Source organism: Myotis daubentonii, chromosome 13 (genome assembly GCF_963259705.1).
Source record: "Myotis daubentonii chromosome 13, mMyoDau2.1, whole genome shotgun sequence".
NCBI classification, from domain to species: domain Eukaryota; kingdom Metazoa; phylum Chordata; class Mammalia; order Chiroptera; family Vespertilionidae; genus Myotis; species Myotis daubentonii.
In genome coordinates this window covers 58,111,905-58,124,351 of record NC_081852.1, presented here as the reverse complement: position 1 = coordinate 58,124,351, position 12,447 = coordinate 58,111,905, and the positions used below count along the sequence as shown (strand labels likewise).

The window sequence follows — 12,447 nt, the reverse complement described above, 5'->3', positions numbered from 1 at the left end:
TACATTTCCCCCCTTAGTATTCCATTCAATTGTCTTTTACTTAGAAATGTCCCCCCTTATTTTGTAGTCCCAAAATGTCCAGGCCCAGAGAATTAAAAACATGTGCTAATTTAAAAAAATGTCTTAATATAGGGGAGCATTGTCTGAAATTCATTCTAAGTTATTGATAGAAAAACATTCCATTAGGATTGTGCAGAGTATATGGGAAACTATATGGAAAGAAGCTGAAACAAATGTGGACACTGAAGTACATTAGACAGTTTCTTAGTGGCTGAAGTGATTCTTCACTTCACACTAATTACATATTTGTGGAAGTAAAGATTATCTGCTAGCTTAAGTGTAATAAAGGGTTTTTCTAGGCACTCCTTCTTAGCACCAGTAGTTAGAATTCCACAATAAGCAATTATATTTTGATATTACTTCTATTGCTATAATTTGAGAATGCAGAGGGATAAAAAAAATGGAGTTACATAATTTTTTTCTGACCCTCAAGACTCTTACTCTCAAACTTGTCGTCTGATTTGTGAAATAGTGCACGAAGCTTAGTGTTTTAAGTTCGCTAAAATTTCTGGCTTCAATGTATGGAGGAGTTAGAAACTTAAAAAAAATCCGTGAATATTTCAAACGCATGCATTATTTTTAGTCACCCTGCTAAGTTTCAGTTTTTATTCTCGGTTTTGAGGTTTGGGTGGTATGGGCTAAGGCCGCGAGCAGTCCCATAGACTCTCTCTGATAGAGGAACGTTGTCAATGTGCGACTCGAGCACTGTGGTGGCCCCCTAGCTCCGTCCCCAAAACAAGGCCGGGCTGCGAGGCCCTGGACGTGCGAAGGCCCGGTAGACCCGCTGAGCCCCCCAAAAACACCACCGAGAGGGTGCCGGATGGCACCAGACAGCCGGCTGGGGTTGGCATTCAGCTGTAGGAGGCGGCCCGGCTCTCGGTCGTCAGGGCAACCAGACGGCGAACGCGCGTGCGCAGTCAGACTCGCTTATGACGAGGGGCCGGGCGGGGGCGGGGCCGACGAATGCTCTCCCCGACCGGTCGCCCCTCCGAGAGCAGCCAGGCCGGGGCGGGGCGAACCTCTGCCCTGTTGCTGGGGGGTGACTCACAGCCCCCGCCCCTTTTCGCTTTGCTTTCTCGCACCACGTGCTCTCCCGGCCGCGCCTCCCGCTCCCCTCCCCAGCTGCCTGTTGGAAGCTGCTGCAAAATGTCGTGAGGGGCGCTTCCGCTTTACGGCTGCCTCTCCCAGACGCGAGCCCGGGAGCGCCCACCGCCGGCAGCCGCGTCTCCCAGAGCCAGCCCCGCGGAGAGTGAGCGACTCGGCGCCCCGCCGCCCTCCCCGCCGCGCCCGTTCCGGCCCCCGGCGATGTGACCGCGAGGAGGCGGCGCTGCCCCCTGGCCCGGGGGTCGAGACGGGCGGCAGGTGCCTGTGAGGCGGGCGGGTGCTGGGGGCCGGCAGGATGGAGGAAAGCATGGAAGAGGAGGAGGGGGGCAGCTACGAGGCGATGATGGACGACCAGAACCACAACAACTGGGAGGCTGCGGTGGACGGCTTCCGGCAGCCCCCGCCGCCCCCCTCGTCGATCCCGGCCCCGGCCCGCGAGCCGCCGGGGGGACAGCTGCTGGTGGTGCCGGCGGTCTCGGCGGACAGGAAAGGCCCCAAGGAGGGGCTCCCGTTGGGGCCGCCGCCGCCGGAGGCCAATGGGGTGATCATGATGGTGAAGAGCTGCGACGCGGCCGCGGCCAAGGCGGTGCCCGCCCCCACCCCCAGCTCCACCATCAACATCAACACCTCCACCTCCAAGTTCTGTGAGTCCCGCCGCGCCCCCCCCACCCCCGGACGCCGCGCCCACCCTCTTCGGAGCAGCCCCGCTTCCTTTGTTTCAGGCCCGGGCCTCCCCTCCCCTCCCGTCCCGTCCCCGCCTCCCCCCGCCCCCGCCCCCGTTGGGTGCCTGCGGCCCCGGCGTCTAGGGTTACCTGGCCTAGAGCGGAGCCCGGTGCGCGCAGCCCGACTTCCACGGACGCGAGCCTCCCGCCGCCGGCTGTCAGCGCGAGGAAGCGCTTCTCTCCTCCGCACCCCCTCGAAGTTTCACCCTCACACGGGAAAGGACGATCAGGCAGCTTGAGTTTCCGTCGGGAGAGCCTTCCGTATTATTATTATTATTATTATTATTATTATTATTATTATTAATTACTACTACTACTTTTGCAGCCAGAGAGGAAAATCTGGCACCTTGTGTTCTTGTGCTGGTAGCCAGTCTGCGTTAAACAAGTTGGGGGGTAGGAAGCGGACCGGACCCGCGCCCGTCCTCCCTCCTCCGGTGTCTGTGCACCTTCTGCATCCGAGGAGGAGATGCGGGAGGTGCCCGTGGAGTGAGCCCGGGCAGCGGGCGCGGTGGCATCCGTCCCGACGCCGGTAATCGGTAACATTATGGTCCAAGCCCGCACTGGTAAGAGGAAGCCGCGCAGCGTGTGTCCCGATCCAAACTTGGGTTGCGTGTTGGACTTCCATTGTAGCGATGTGCTTTCACGTGCTGCTGCAGGCAGGGAGCATTAAGACCAAAGTCTGGAATCCGAAACTGCCCCCAAGTCGGGAGGAATGCTCACAGAGTTTGGGCGGGGGGGGGGGGGGGGGGGGGGGGAGGAGGGAGTGTTTTTGCTTTGAGAGGGTCAATGTGAAAATTGACCATCACAGGCAGGTTTTTCTCTTCTATTAATAACTGCAGTTTTTGAATGGCATCTGGTAAAACAACTGGAGATTGCGTTCCTAGTTACTAATTTTATCCAACTGCACCAGGAATTGCCCAGGTAGCATTGCAGACAAGGATTGCCTTGATTCAGCTAGATGATCACTGCCTTACACTTTGTGTGTGTGTGTGTGTGTGTGTGTGTGTGTGTGTGTGTGTGTGTGAACAGCTCATAACCTTACCTCTTCAAGATACTGCTTTAATAAAGGCATTCATGTGTAGGTATGGTTGGTAAGATCTGTATTTGATGTTTCCCTGTTGTGCATGCACGAGAGTAATACTTTTTTTTTTAAATATATTTTATTGATTTTTTACAGAGAGGAAGGGAGAGAGATAGTTAGAAACATCCATGAGAGAGAAACATCGATCAGCTGCCTCCTGCACATCTCCTACTGGGGATGTGCCCACAACCCAGGTACATGCCCTTGACCGGAATCGAACCTGGGACCTTTCAGTCCGCAGGCCGACGCTCTATCCACTGAGCCAAACCGGTTTCCGCGAGAGTAATACTTTTATGTACAGTTTGTGTGTTGAAATCTGTGTGGTGAAAGTAGACCTTGGACAGAGTGGCAGGGTGACTTACCTAAATGCTGGAGGAAGCTTGCTTTAGTGCGAACACAGTTCTATGAAGAGTTCAGAAAACAACATAAAAAAGCAGAAATTAGTGAAATTAAGGAACAAATGACTTGCCAAACCAAAAGATTGTTCTTTGAAGATTAATAAGCTTAGACAGACCTGTGTTTAACAAGATTGATCAAGGAAAATAGATTGCAAATAAAGTAAGTGAAAGTGGAAATAACTACAGATTTAAAACGTAATTTTATGAATTTCTATAGGTTAATAAATTTGAAAGCCTAGATGAAATGTATAAATACTTAGAAAACCATAAACTCTGAAAGTTGGTAACAGAAGAAAAAGATAGCTTGAACTGCTTAATAAATATTTAACAAACAAATGGTAAAGACCTCCCCTTTCAAAAACTCTGGACCCAGATAATGTTATAAGTGAGTTGCATTGAACTTTTAGATACTAATACTGAATTCATTTTTACAAGTTGTTCTGGGAAATAGAAAAAAAAAAGAGAGGTGCCAAGTTCATTTTATGAGGTTAGTGAAATCTTGGTTCTAAAATTAGGTAGGGATAGTATGAGAAAATTAGAGATCTGTTGCACTTATTAGCAAAGATATGAAAATCCTACACAATATACTAGCTTTCAACACTGTTGAGGTCCAACAGTGTGTTAAAAAAATAATGATCTATAGAGTTTGTTTTAGAAATGTAAGCATGGTTTAACATTTATCTATTAATGTAATTTATCTCATTAATAGGCCAAAAGAGAAAAATCATGATTATCTTGATACCATAAAATTATTTAATAAGATCGAGCTCAAAATACAAGATAACTGTGTAAATGTCATTACCAAAAAGCTACAACAAATAATACTTAATAGAGAAATTTTAGATACATTCACTTCAAGGTGGGTAATAAGGATACCTCCATCACTATTACTGTTTAACATGATAAGAAAGGTCCTGGTTAACACTATTATAAAGGGAAAAATAGGTATAAGGATAGGAAGGGAAATAATGAAACTCATTATTTGTGGATACTATCACCCAGAAGAGTTAAAATCAAGAGAGGAACTATTAGGAGTTTAGCAGGGTTGATGGATTAAAGATTAGTCTACAAAAGTTAATAGCATTTACACTAGCAATCAAAGGTAAATATTGTATAAAAAATTAGGAACAAAATTATAAAGTCTCTAGGAATTAACCCAAGAATACATAAAACTTTTAAGGAGAAACTTTAATAAGGAACTAGAACAGGACCTAAATAAATAGAAAAACTTTACATATTCTTGGGATAAGATTACTTATAAGAATGTCAGTTTTCTCCATTTTTAACATACAAATTTAAAGTGCTGTCAAAATTCCAGTTGGTTTATCTGACAAATTCAGTCCTCCAAATCTAAATTATATGGCAGGCAGGATAAAGCTTGTGAATAGCTAAATCAGTCTTAAAGGTGTGCTTTAATTGGACTTGCCTAGCAGAATTTAAAATACTCTTTCAAAGCTGTAGCAATAAAAACGAGTGTAAGAACAAAACAACAACAACAACAACAAAATGGACTGGGGGAACAGTGGAGACTTCCTGTATATATATGTTCAGAACTTAAAGGTGGCATCGTAAGTCACTGGAGAAAGGAGTGATGTTGTTAGGGAGAGTGGTTCACTACACGAAGAACAAACCTACCACCACAAACAGGATGAACTCTGGATAAATTAAAGATCTAAATGCGAAAGGAACAACTGTAAAATTGGCCAGAGTCACTGTGGACTAGGTCATGAAAGAGCGCTGGAGTGTCGGTGTAGCTGTGAGCTATGATGGTGAAAGTGTACTTTTGGGCTGTTAGGTGAAAACAGCTTCTGGTGGTCTGTTTTGGAATAGATTTTTAAAAAATCATATGTTAGTTTGGTCGATGCTTACTAGATGCCAGTTCCTGTGTTTTGTTTCTGTAAAGAGATCATACCTGGAACGGCAGCTACAATTGTAGTCACCTGATTGGATTCACTATACATCCTTCAAGATCTGTCGTCTCTGCACTGGCCAAGTAGGCTGGTGAAATCAGAATGCCATACAGGCACCACCCCTGTATCTTTCAAGTCTTGGGAAGATGGTTCCTCTGCAGTTTCCTCAGGGATATACTTTAGGTTAGGAGGGGGCACATCTAAGGGGGTTTACTTATCCCTTCCTATACTGATGGCCCTAACTCACCCCTGAAGTTGGAGACGAGACCTGGAACTTGGGGTTTGGCAGCTACAAACTCTCACACCTCTAACCTTACTTTCCAGAACCAGCAGCAGCTGCAGTACATCCTTTCCTCGCCGTGACCTTCCAAGTCCCACTCAGGTGTAATTATTTAGTTTAACTTTCCATTCTATGTTAGTCAGTTTTCTATGATGATAATCACCAAATCTCAGGCGCGTACAGAACAACAAAGGTTTATTTCTTGCTCATGCTATGTTAGTGGCTGACAGTTGACTGTGGCTCCTCACAAGTCATCTCATTCTGAAGAGCAGCTCTTTTCTGGGTCCTGTCATTCTTGGCAGAGGCAAAGAGAAGAGTGGCCAGAAACACAATGGGTTTTACAGCTTCTCAAATGTTGCAAATGTCACATGTGCTCATTGTCCAAACATGAAACAGAATAGAATGGTTCCGTCTGAATGTGTTGGGGGGTGGGGGCAAGGGGACTAGGGTCTGAGGATAAAAGGCAAAGAATGGATGGATGGAAGGAGCAAGGGCGGGAAGGAAGGAAGGATCTTGCGTTGATTGATCGATCATACCGTGCCGTGATCTCTTGAAAATTATTAACTCAGTGCACCAAAAATTTCTATTCTCCAGTATTTTAAATTGAACTCAGTGAAATTATTATTTCTTTAAATTTGTGGTTCAAAAATGTGTTCAATATTGACTGTTGAATTGAATGAAATTAACTGATTTTTATTACATCATAAATAAATTTGCCCTTTACTTGATCAGGCCCTGCCAGTTTTCACACTGGTAGATTGTTTTACAGTGGATCAGTTAATATATTCAGGTCTTAAAATACACACTGTTTGCAGCATCTGTGATGGTTATTCAGCATCTTGCCTTCCGGGTTAGTGGGAGTTGTGCTGCAGCAAGCATCCCGATGCTATTGATCGACTGGCTGCATTCTGGAATCTTACTGGGGATCTTGTCTTGCCATTTTTTTGATATGTATTACACAAAGTGGCATTGATGAAACTGTAAGAGAAAGACATTGTAACATTTATGTAAGTGCCAGTCTCAAATCCCTAAAGAGAATGAATGCTGTTTACTTCCCCTTTAAACTGTCACCCTATAAGTTGTAGACCATTGTAATCACATTTTAAACTGTTAAGTGTTATATAAAAAAATACTGTTGATAGCCTTCTGTAATATGTCTTGACAGGGCCAGCTGGACTTTAACTTTTCTTACACTTTTGTGGACATTTGGCTATTAACCTCTGTAGATAGACTTACAGAGATATGTAATTTGTAGTTGCAGGTGTGCTGTCTAGACATCTGAATGGCATTTTACTCAACAAATATTTATTCTGTATGCCAAGGTAACAGAATAGCCTCTGGTGATGAATGGAGACACAGTTTAGTGTAGGAGATGATGGACAGGTAATTATAATTAAATGGTAAAGTTATGTATGTATATGGTAGCATAGAGGAAACAGAACGTTTACAAAAATGAATAGAAGTTTGTCAGGAGAATTGAGGATGACTTGAAGAGACTTTCTTGCAGAGGAAGCAGGCTGTGCTTAAGATCCATGTTAGAGGTAGGATTTTCTTCTGTAGGAGCCACGGAAGGATGTCAAGGGAGTCAACCTAGTGAAATTTGTCTTAGTGTGTTAGTTTAGATGAGAAAGGAGAGAGATTGGAGACCTAAAGACTAGTTAGTGGGTTGTAATTATTATCGTCTAGACAAGAGATGAAGGCTTGAACACATACAGCAAACATGTCAAACTCAAAGGCTAACATGGGCCAAATAAACAAGGTTTAAGTTTATGTGGGCTGCAAAAAAACCAAGAGCTTCAATTTTCATAGAAACATAGGTTTATTTCGATAGAGACATGCTGAATACAAAGGGCTGAAATAAATGAGTAATCGTTAACATAAAATAACAGAACATTTTAATAAAAATTAATATATTTTCTTGAACATTAACTTACCAGACACTGAATAACTGCACAAATTAATAAGCATAACACAAATAAACCTATTTTTCTTGTTCTCTGAAAGTGAAATATTTCCTGTTGTGCATACCAAACAAGTCAGTACAAACTAATGACGTGGCAATTGCCTGCTAAAATATTCGCTGCTAGTATTGGTCAAGAGAAATAGTGTGCCTGTGCATAAGGCGCATAAGGGAAATGAATGCAACACGATTATAGTAATCAGTCATTAGTGAATGTTGTAGTTTGTTATTAATAATCCTCCTATATAATAAAGAGCTAATATGCAAATAGTCATCACGCCCTCACACCGTAACGCCTTAACGGCTCAGACACTCAACACTGGGGAGAGAGGAATGGGGACCAGCCAGGCACAAATGAGCTCCCGAGAGGGGAATGGGGACCAGCTAGGCTGCGGCCTGGGAGAGAGGCAAGCCGCCCTCCCTGTGGTTCTGGGCGCCAGTGGCTGCACCTGTTCCTGCGGCCTGGGAGAGGGACAAGCCGCATGCCCCGCGGTCCCAGGCGCCAGTGCCTGTGGCCTGGGTGAAGCCCCCCCTGCCTACGGTCCCCTGCAGCTGTGACCGGCCCAGGTGAAGCCGGCCTGGGTCCTGGCTGCTTGCGACTGGCCGGAGGAGGGAATCCTGAGTCCCGGGTGTGGGGTGAGGCAGAGGCGGTTAGGTGCGATCAGGCCAGCAGGGGAGTAGTTAGGGGCAGTCAGGCAGGCAGGCAGAGATGGTTAGGGGTGATCAGGCAGGCAGAAGTGGTTAGGGGTGATCAAGCAGACAGGTGAGTGGTTAGGAGCCAGCGGTCCCGGATTGTGAGAGGCTGTTGGACATCCCCTGAGGGGCCCTGGATTGGAGAGGGTGCAGGCTGGGCTGAGGGATCTCCCCCCCCCCCCACTCCCTGTGCACGAATTTCGTGCACTGAGCCTCTAGTTATGTATAACAGGATATTGTAAAAATTGATTTTTATTAAAACATTTCTTACATACCGTTATATTGACTGGGCTGCAAAAATATTCATTGTGGGCCGCATGCAGCCTGTGGGCTGCCAGTTTGACATGCTTGACATACAGCACTGGAAGAGGTTGTTTCAGATTTTGGAAATATATGGGGACTAGACCAGCCGTGGGCAAACTACGGCCCGCGGGCCGGATCTGGCCCGTTTGAAATGAATAAAACTAAAAAAGAAAAAAAGACCGTACCCTTTTATGTAATGATGTTTACTTTGAATTTATATTAGTTCACTCAAACACTCCATCCATGCTTTTGTTCCGGCCCTCCGGTCCAGTTTAAGAACCCATTGTGGCCCTCGAGTCATACCCTTTGTAATACTTTAAGCAATTAAAAAAAAAAGTTTGCCCACCCCTGGACTAGACTCTACAAAATTTATGGGTCAAGGAGGGAGGATGAAGACTCAAGATTGAGGGTTTGGATGACTGGGAGCTGGCACTACCTTTGACCTGAATGTGGGAGGAGTATAGGTAGGTCTGTGTGTGTGTGTGTCTGTTTCTTTTTAAAAGATGTCTGTGGACCATTAAGGTAGTGAGGATAGTAGGCAATCAGTCAGCCTGAGCTTTCTCATTCTGTGCTTTAGAATATTGGAAATACTAAGATGAAAATTTAATTTCATTAGATTTATTTTTTCCATTTCTGAGGATTGAAGATTCAGCAAACTCTTTGGACTTAAACCAAAACTTTGCTCTTATTAAAAGTTTGTAATTTGAAAACTCAAACTGTGAAAAGACACATAATTAAAATCAGTGGTTCCCTCCCCTGCCTCTTTCATTCCTGGACTTTTTACTCAATGCATTTAGATGTTTCTTTTGATATTTATCCACTCATTTTAATGTGTTAATATTGTTATTCTTTAATTTATCACTTTTATATTACCTATTGACTTCCCATTAAGGTGAGGATTTAGTTCTCACCTATCTCGTCTCTTCAGTTAATAACACAATTTTTGGTTCGGTCAATAGACCATATTTACATTATGACTATGTAAATAGCCACTCAAGGGCCAGGAGTATACTCAGATCACACGTTCTTTCACATAGAAAGAATTTGGGTATTAGTTGCCTTATTTATATTTCCATGATTTTTGTGAAACTCTTCTTAAAAACGTTGCAGCAGCTTCCTCAGAGTCACCGTGTATCTGTCACTGGTGTTTCCACAATGCTCAGTTAATCAGTATTTTTTCTCGTCTGCTTGTCAAGCTGTTAGTCTTCCTGTGCCTATTTATTCTTTAGGGTCTACAGGGACTTCCCAAATAGTTACTCGATGTCTTCCTTTTTATTGGTGTGTTCTGTTGTATGTGTGTGTTGTATTCAGAACATATCTTCTGAGAAAATGTGTGTGGATAAGTTTGTATATATAAAGTGCTGCTTTTCACACTTGATTGACAGTATGTGTATAGAATTCTTAACTGAAAATCTTTCTTCCTTGGACTTTTTTAGTGTTGCTTCATTGACTTTAAGCTTGCAGTATTAGAATGGAGAGTTCAGATGCCATGTGACTTTTTTTCCCTTGAATATTTCTGGGGTATTTTCTTATATTTGTCAATATTTTTCTCCCTTTACATTTTCTCTATTTTCCCTTTTCTCTGGAATTGTTACTGTTAGTCAAATGTTGATTTCCTGTTTTGGTTCTCTAAGTTTGTTCATTAGTTTTTGCTTTGTTCTGAGAGAGAGTTATTTTCTTAATTATCTTTGTTTTTATCATATCAATTTTTGTTTGTTTTGATCTCTCCTGTCTGAGATTTTGCAAATCTTGATGATCTTTAGCTCTATTCATATTTAAAAGTGAAAAAGGTTAATTGGTAGTTCTATGTTTGAGGGGGGCCTTTTCAAGTAAAAGTGTGGGCTTCTCTGCAGAACTGCTATTTTGTGCAGGAAGTGCCAAATAGTATGTGAATGTCTTTTCTCTGGGATTGTTCAGTTTCCATAAAGAAGGATCTTCCATTCGAAGGGAGAAGGATGGGGTGGGTAGGTGGAACAGGAAAAAAAGTATATTTCTTCTGGCTGATGGCATTCTAGAATTAGAGAGAAGAGCAGGGTTAGCTATTTGAGCATTTCTAATGTTACTGTTGACTTAAAATCCACAAGCCCTATGAGACCCCCCCACCTCCGCCACACACACCCCACACACACACCTACTATGAATCTGTCTTAGAGTCTGAAGCTTTTATCTTTCAGTTTTTGCACTAACAATACTTCTCTTTTTTACTGTTTAGTCTTCCAGTCAATCTTTACCTCTCACCCACCAGCTCTCTGCCTTTAATCCACACTCACTGTATCCTATCCTCAAGTCCTGAACTGCTCAGAGGCCTGCAGGACACCTGTTAGTGCACTTAATGGTGTTTCTACCTCAGCACACCTGCCTTACGCTGCTGTTTCAAAGTTAAACTTTCCTGGTCTTAATGCCATGGAAAGAGTACTTGTTTTTAAATCTTGCAGGAAATCACAGAATTTTAAAACTATGGCAGACCTGCCTGCAGTTAGTGTGGTTTACACCTGTGTCATCTCAACTGAGCAGATACTTCTGATTTGAATATTTAGATACGTTGGAGTTGGAGAATAATGGATGAGAAGCATCTTGAACCTCAGTGACTAATATTTAGAAATCATTGATGTGATAGAAAGAAGCTAGGTAAAGGCTTTGTTTTCCCTGGTATCTCTGCCAGTAATTAGCCATGAACCCTTGGGGAAGTCAACCCCTGAGCGCCCCAGTTTCTGGTAAAACAATAAAATACTGGATGTAGTAGTTGTTAGCTCTGATCTTCTGAGGTAGTTCACAAGACATAAGATTATGTCTTAGAGCAGTGGTTCTCAACCTTCCTAATGCCGCGGCCCTTTAATACAGTTCCTCATGTTGTGGTGACCCCCAACTTCATTGTTACACATTGAACATAATTAAAGCATAGTGATTAATCACAAAAACAATATGTAATTATATATGTGTTTTCTGATGGTCTTAGGCGACCCCTGTGAAAGGGTCGTTCTACCCCAAAGGGGTCACGACTCACAGGTTGAGAACCGCTGTCTTAGGGGCTTTGGGTAGTTCTTTTTAACACTAGCTTCATTTCATTGTTGTGAAATAGCTGTCACCATGGATATCAAAGTTGTTAGGACACTGTGATAAATGCTTTATTAAACGTGGAGTGAAGGAGTAAGCTAGCCATTGGGAATGAGGTAAGCCTCAGTGTAAGGCTCTAGTTCATCGATGCTTTTTTCTGTGGGGCTTATCCAGAGTGTAAGGTAGCAAGAGCCCACCAGAGTTATAGCAATGTCTAGGAGGCACTAGTAAGTCTCTGCAGGTTTTCAGTAACTGCTTCTGTTACTATAGCATTTTAAAAGATGATTTTATTGATTTCAGAGAGGAAGGGAGAGGGAGAGAGATAGAACATCAGTGATGAGAAAGAATCATTGATCATCAGCTGCCTCCTGCACGCCCCCCATTGGGGATCGAGTTTACAACCCAGGCATATACCCTGACTGGGAATTGAACCAGGACCTCCTGGTTCATAGGTCAAAACTCAACCACTGAGCCAAGCTGATCGGGCATTACTGTAAAATTTGGACTTTAATTTTCATAGTCATGCTTAGGTAGATTTTCCCAGGGGTGTTCCATAACCTTATTGTGGTTCACGGATAGGATATCTTTTTACATCATTGACAAATGGGTATTTGAAGGTCAGTGCAAGTTTGAGTGGCTCCACTGATAACGGAAGCTTACAGAAACCAGGAAGGGAAACCAGTGATATTTGCTTGTTTTGTTTTTATTTTTAAAGATGGACAAATTCATAGTAATTCCTCTTAAAATCATCATTAATGGTTGCTTAGAATCCCTGACCAGGCTGTTTTGGTGTTTTTTGTTTTGTTTTGTTTTTTTGAAATGGGATAGTAATTGAGTTGTATTTAGGTGATAAAGTGTCAGTGTGAAATCTAAAAGGAATTT

At 43.5% G+C, this 12,447-nt stretch overlaps 1 protein-coding gene across 4 annotated transcripts in view; it reads left to right on the top strand.

Annotated features, from left to right (window-relative positions):
* The first annotated feature begins 1,202 nt into the window (after positions 1-1,202).
* Positions 1,203-12,447, top strand: part of CACUL1 (CDK2 associated cullin domain 1) — a 46,874-nt gene continuing 35,629 nt past the window's right edge. The window contains exon 1 of one of the 4 annotated variants that reach the window (XM_059661568.1): positions 1,203-1,808. In XM_059661568.1, the coding sequence (XP_059517551.1) occupies positions 1,460-1,808 (349 nt within the window). In that variant the 5' untranslated portion in view covers positions 1,203-1,459. The remainder of the gene's footprint in view (positions 1,809-12,447) is intronic. The other 3 variants (XM_059661570.1, XM_059661567.1, XM_059661569.1) reach the window with 3 other exon arrangements.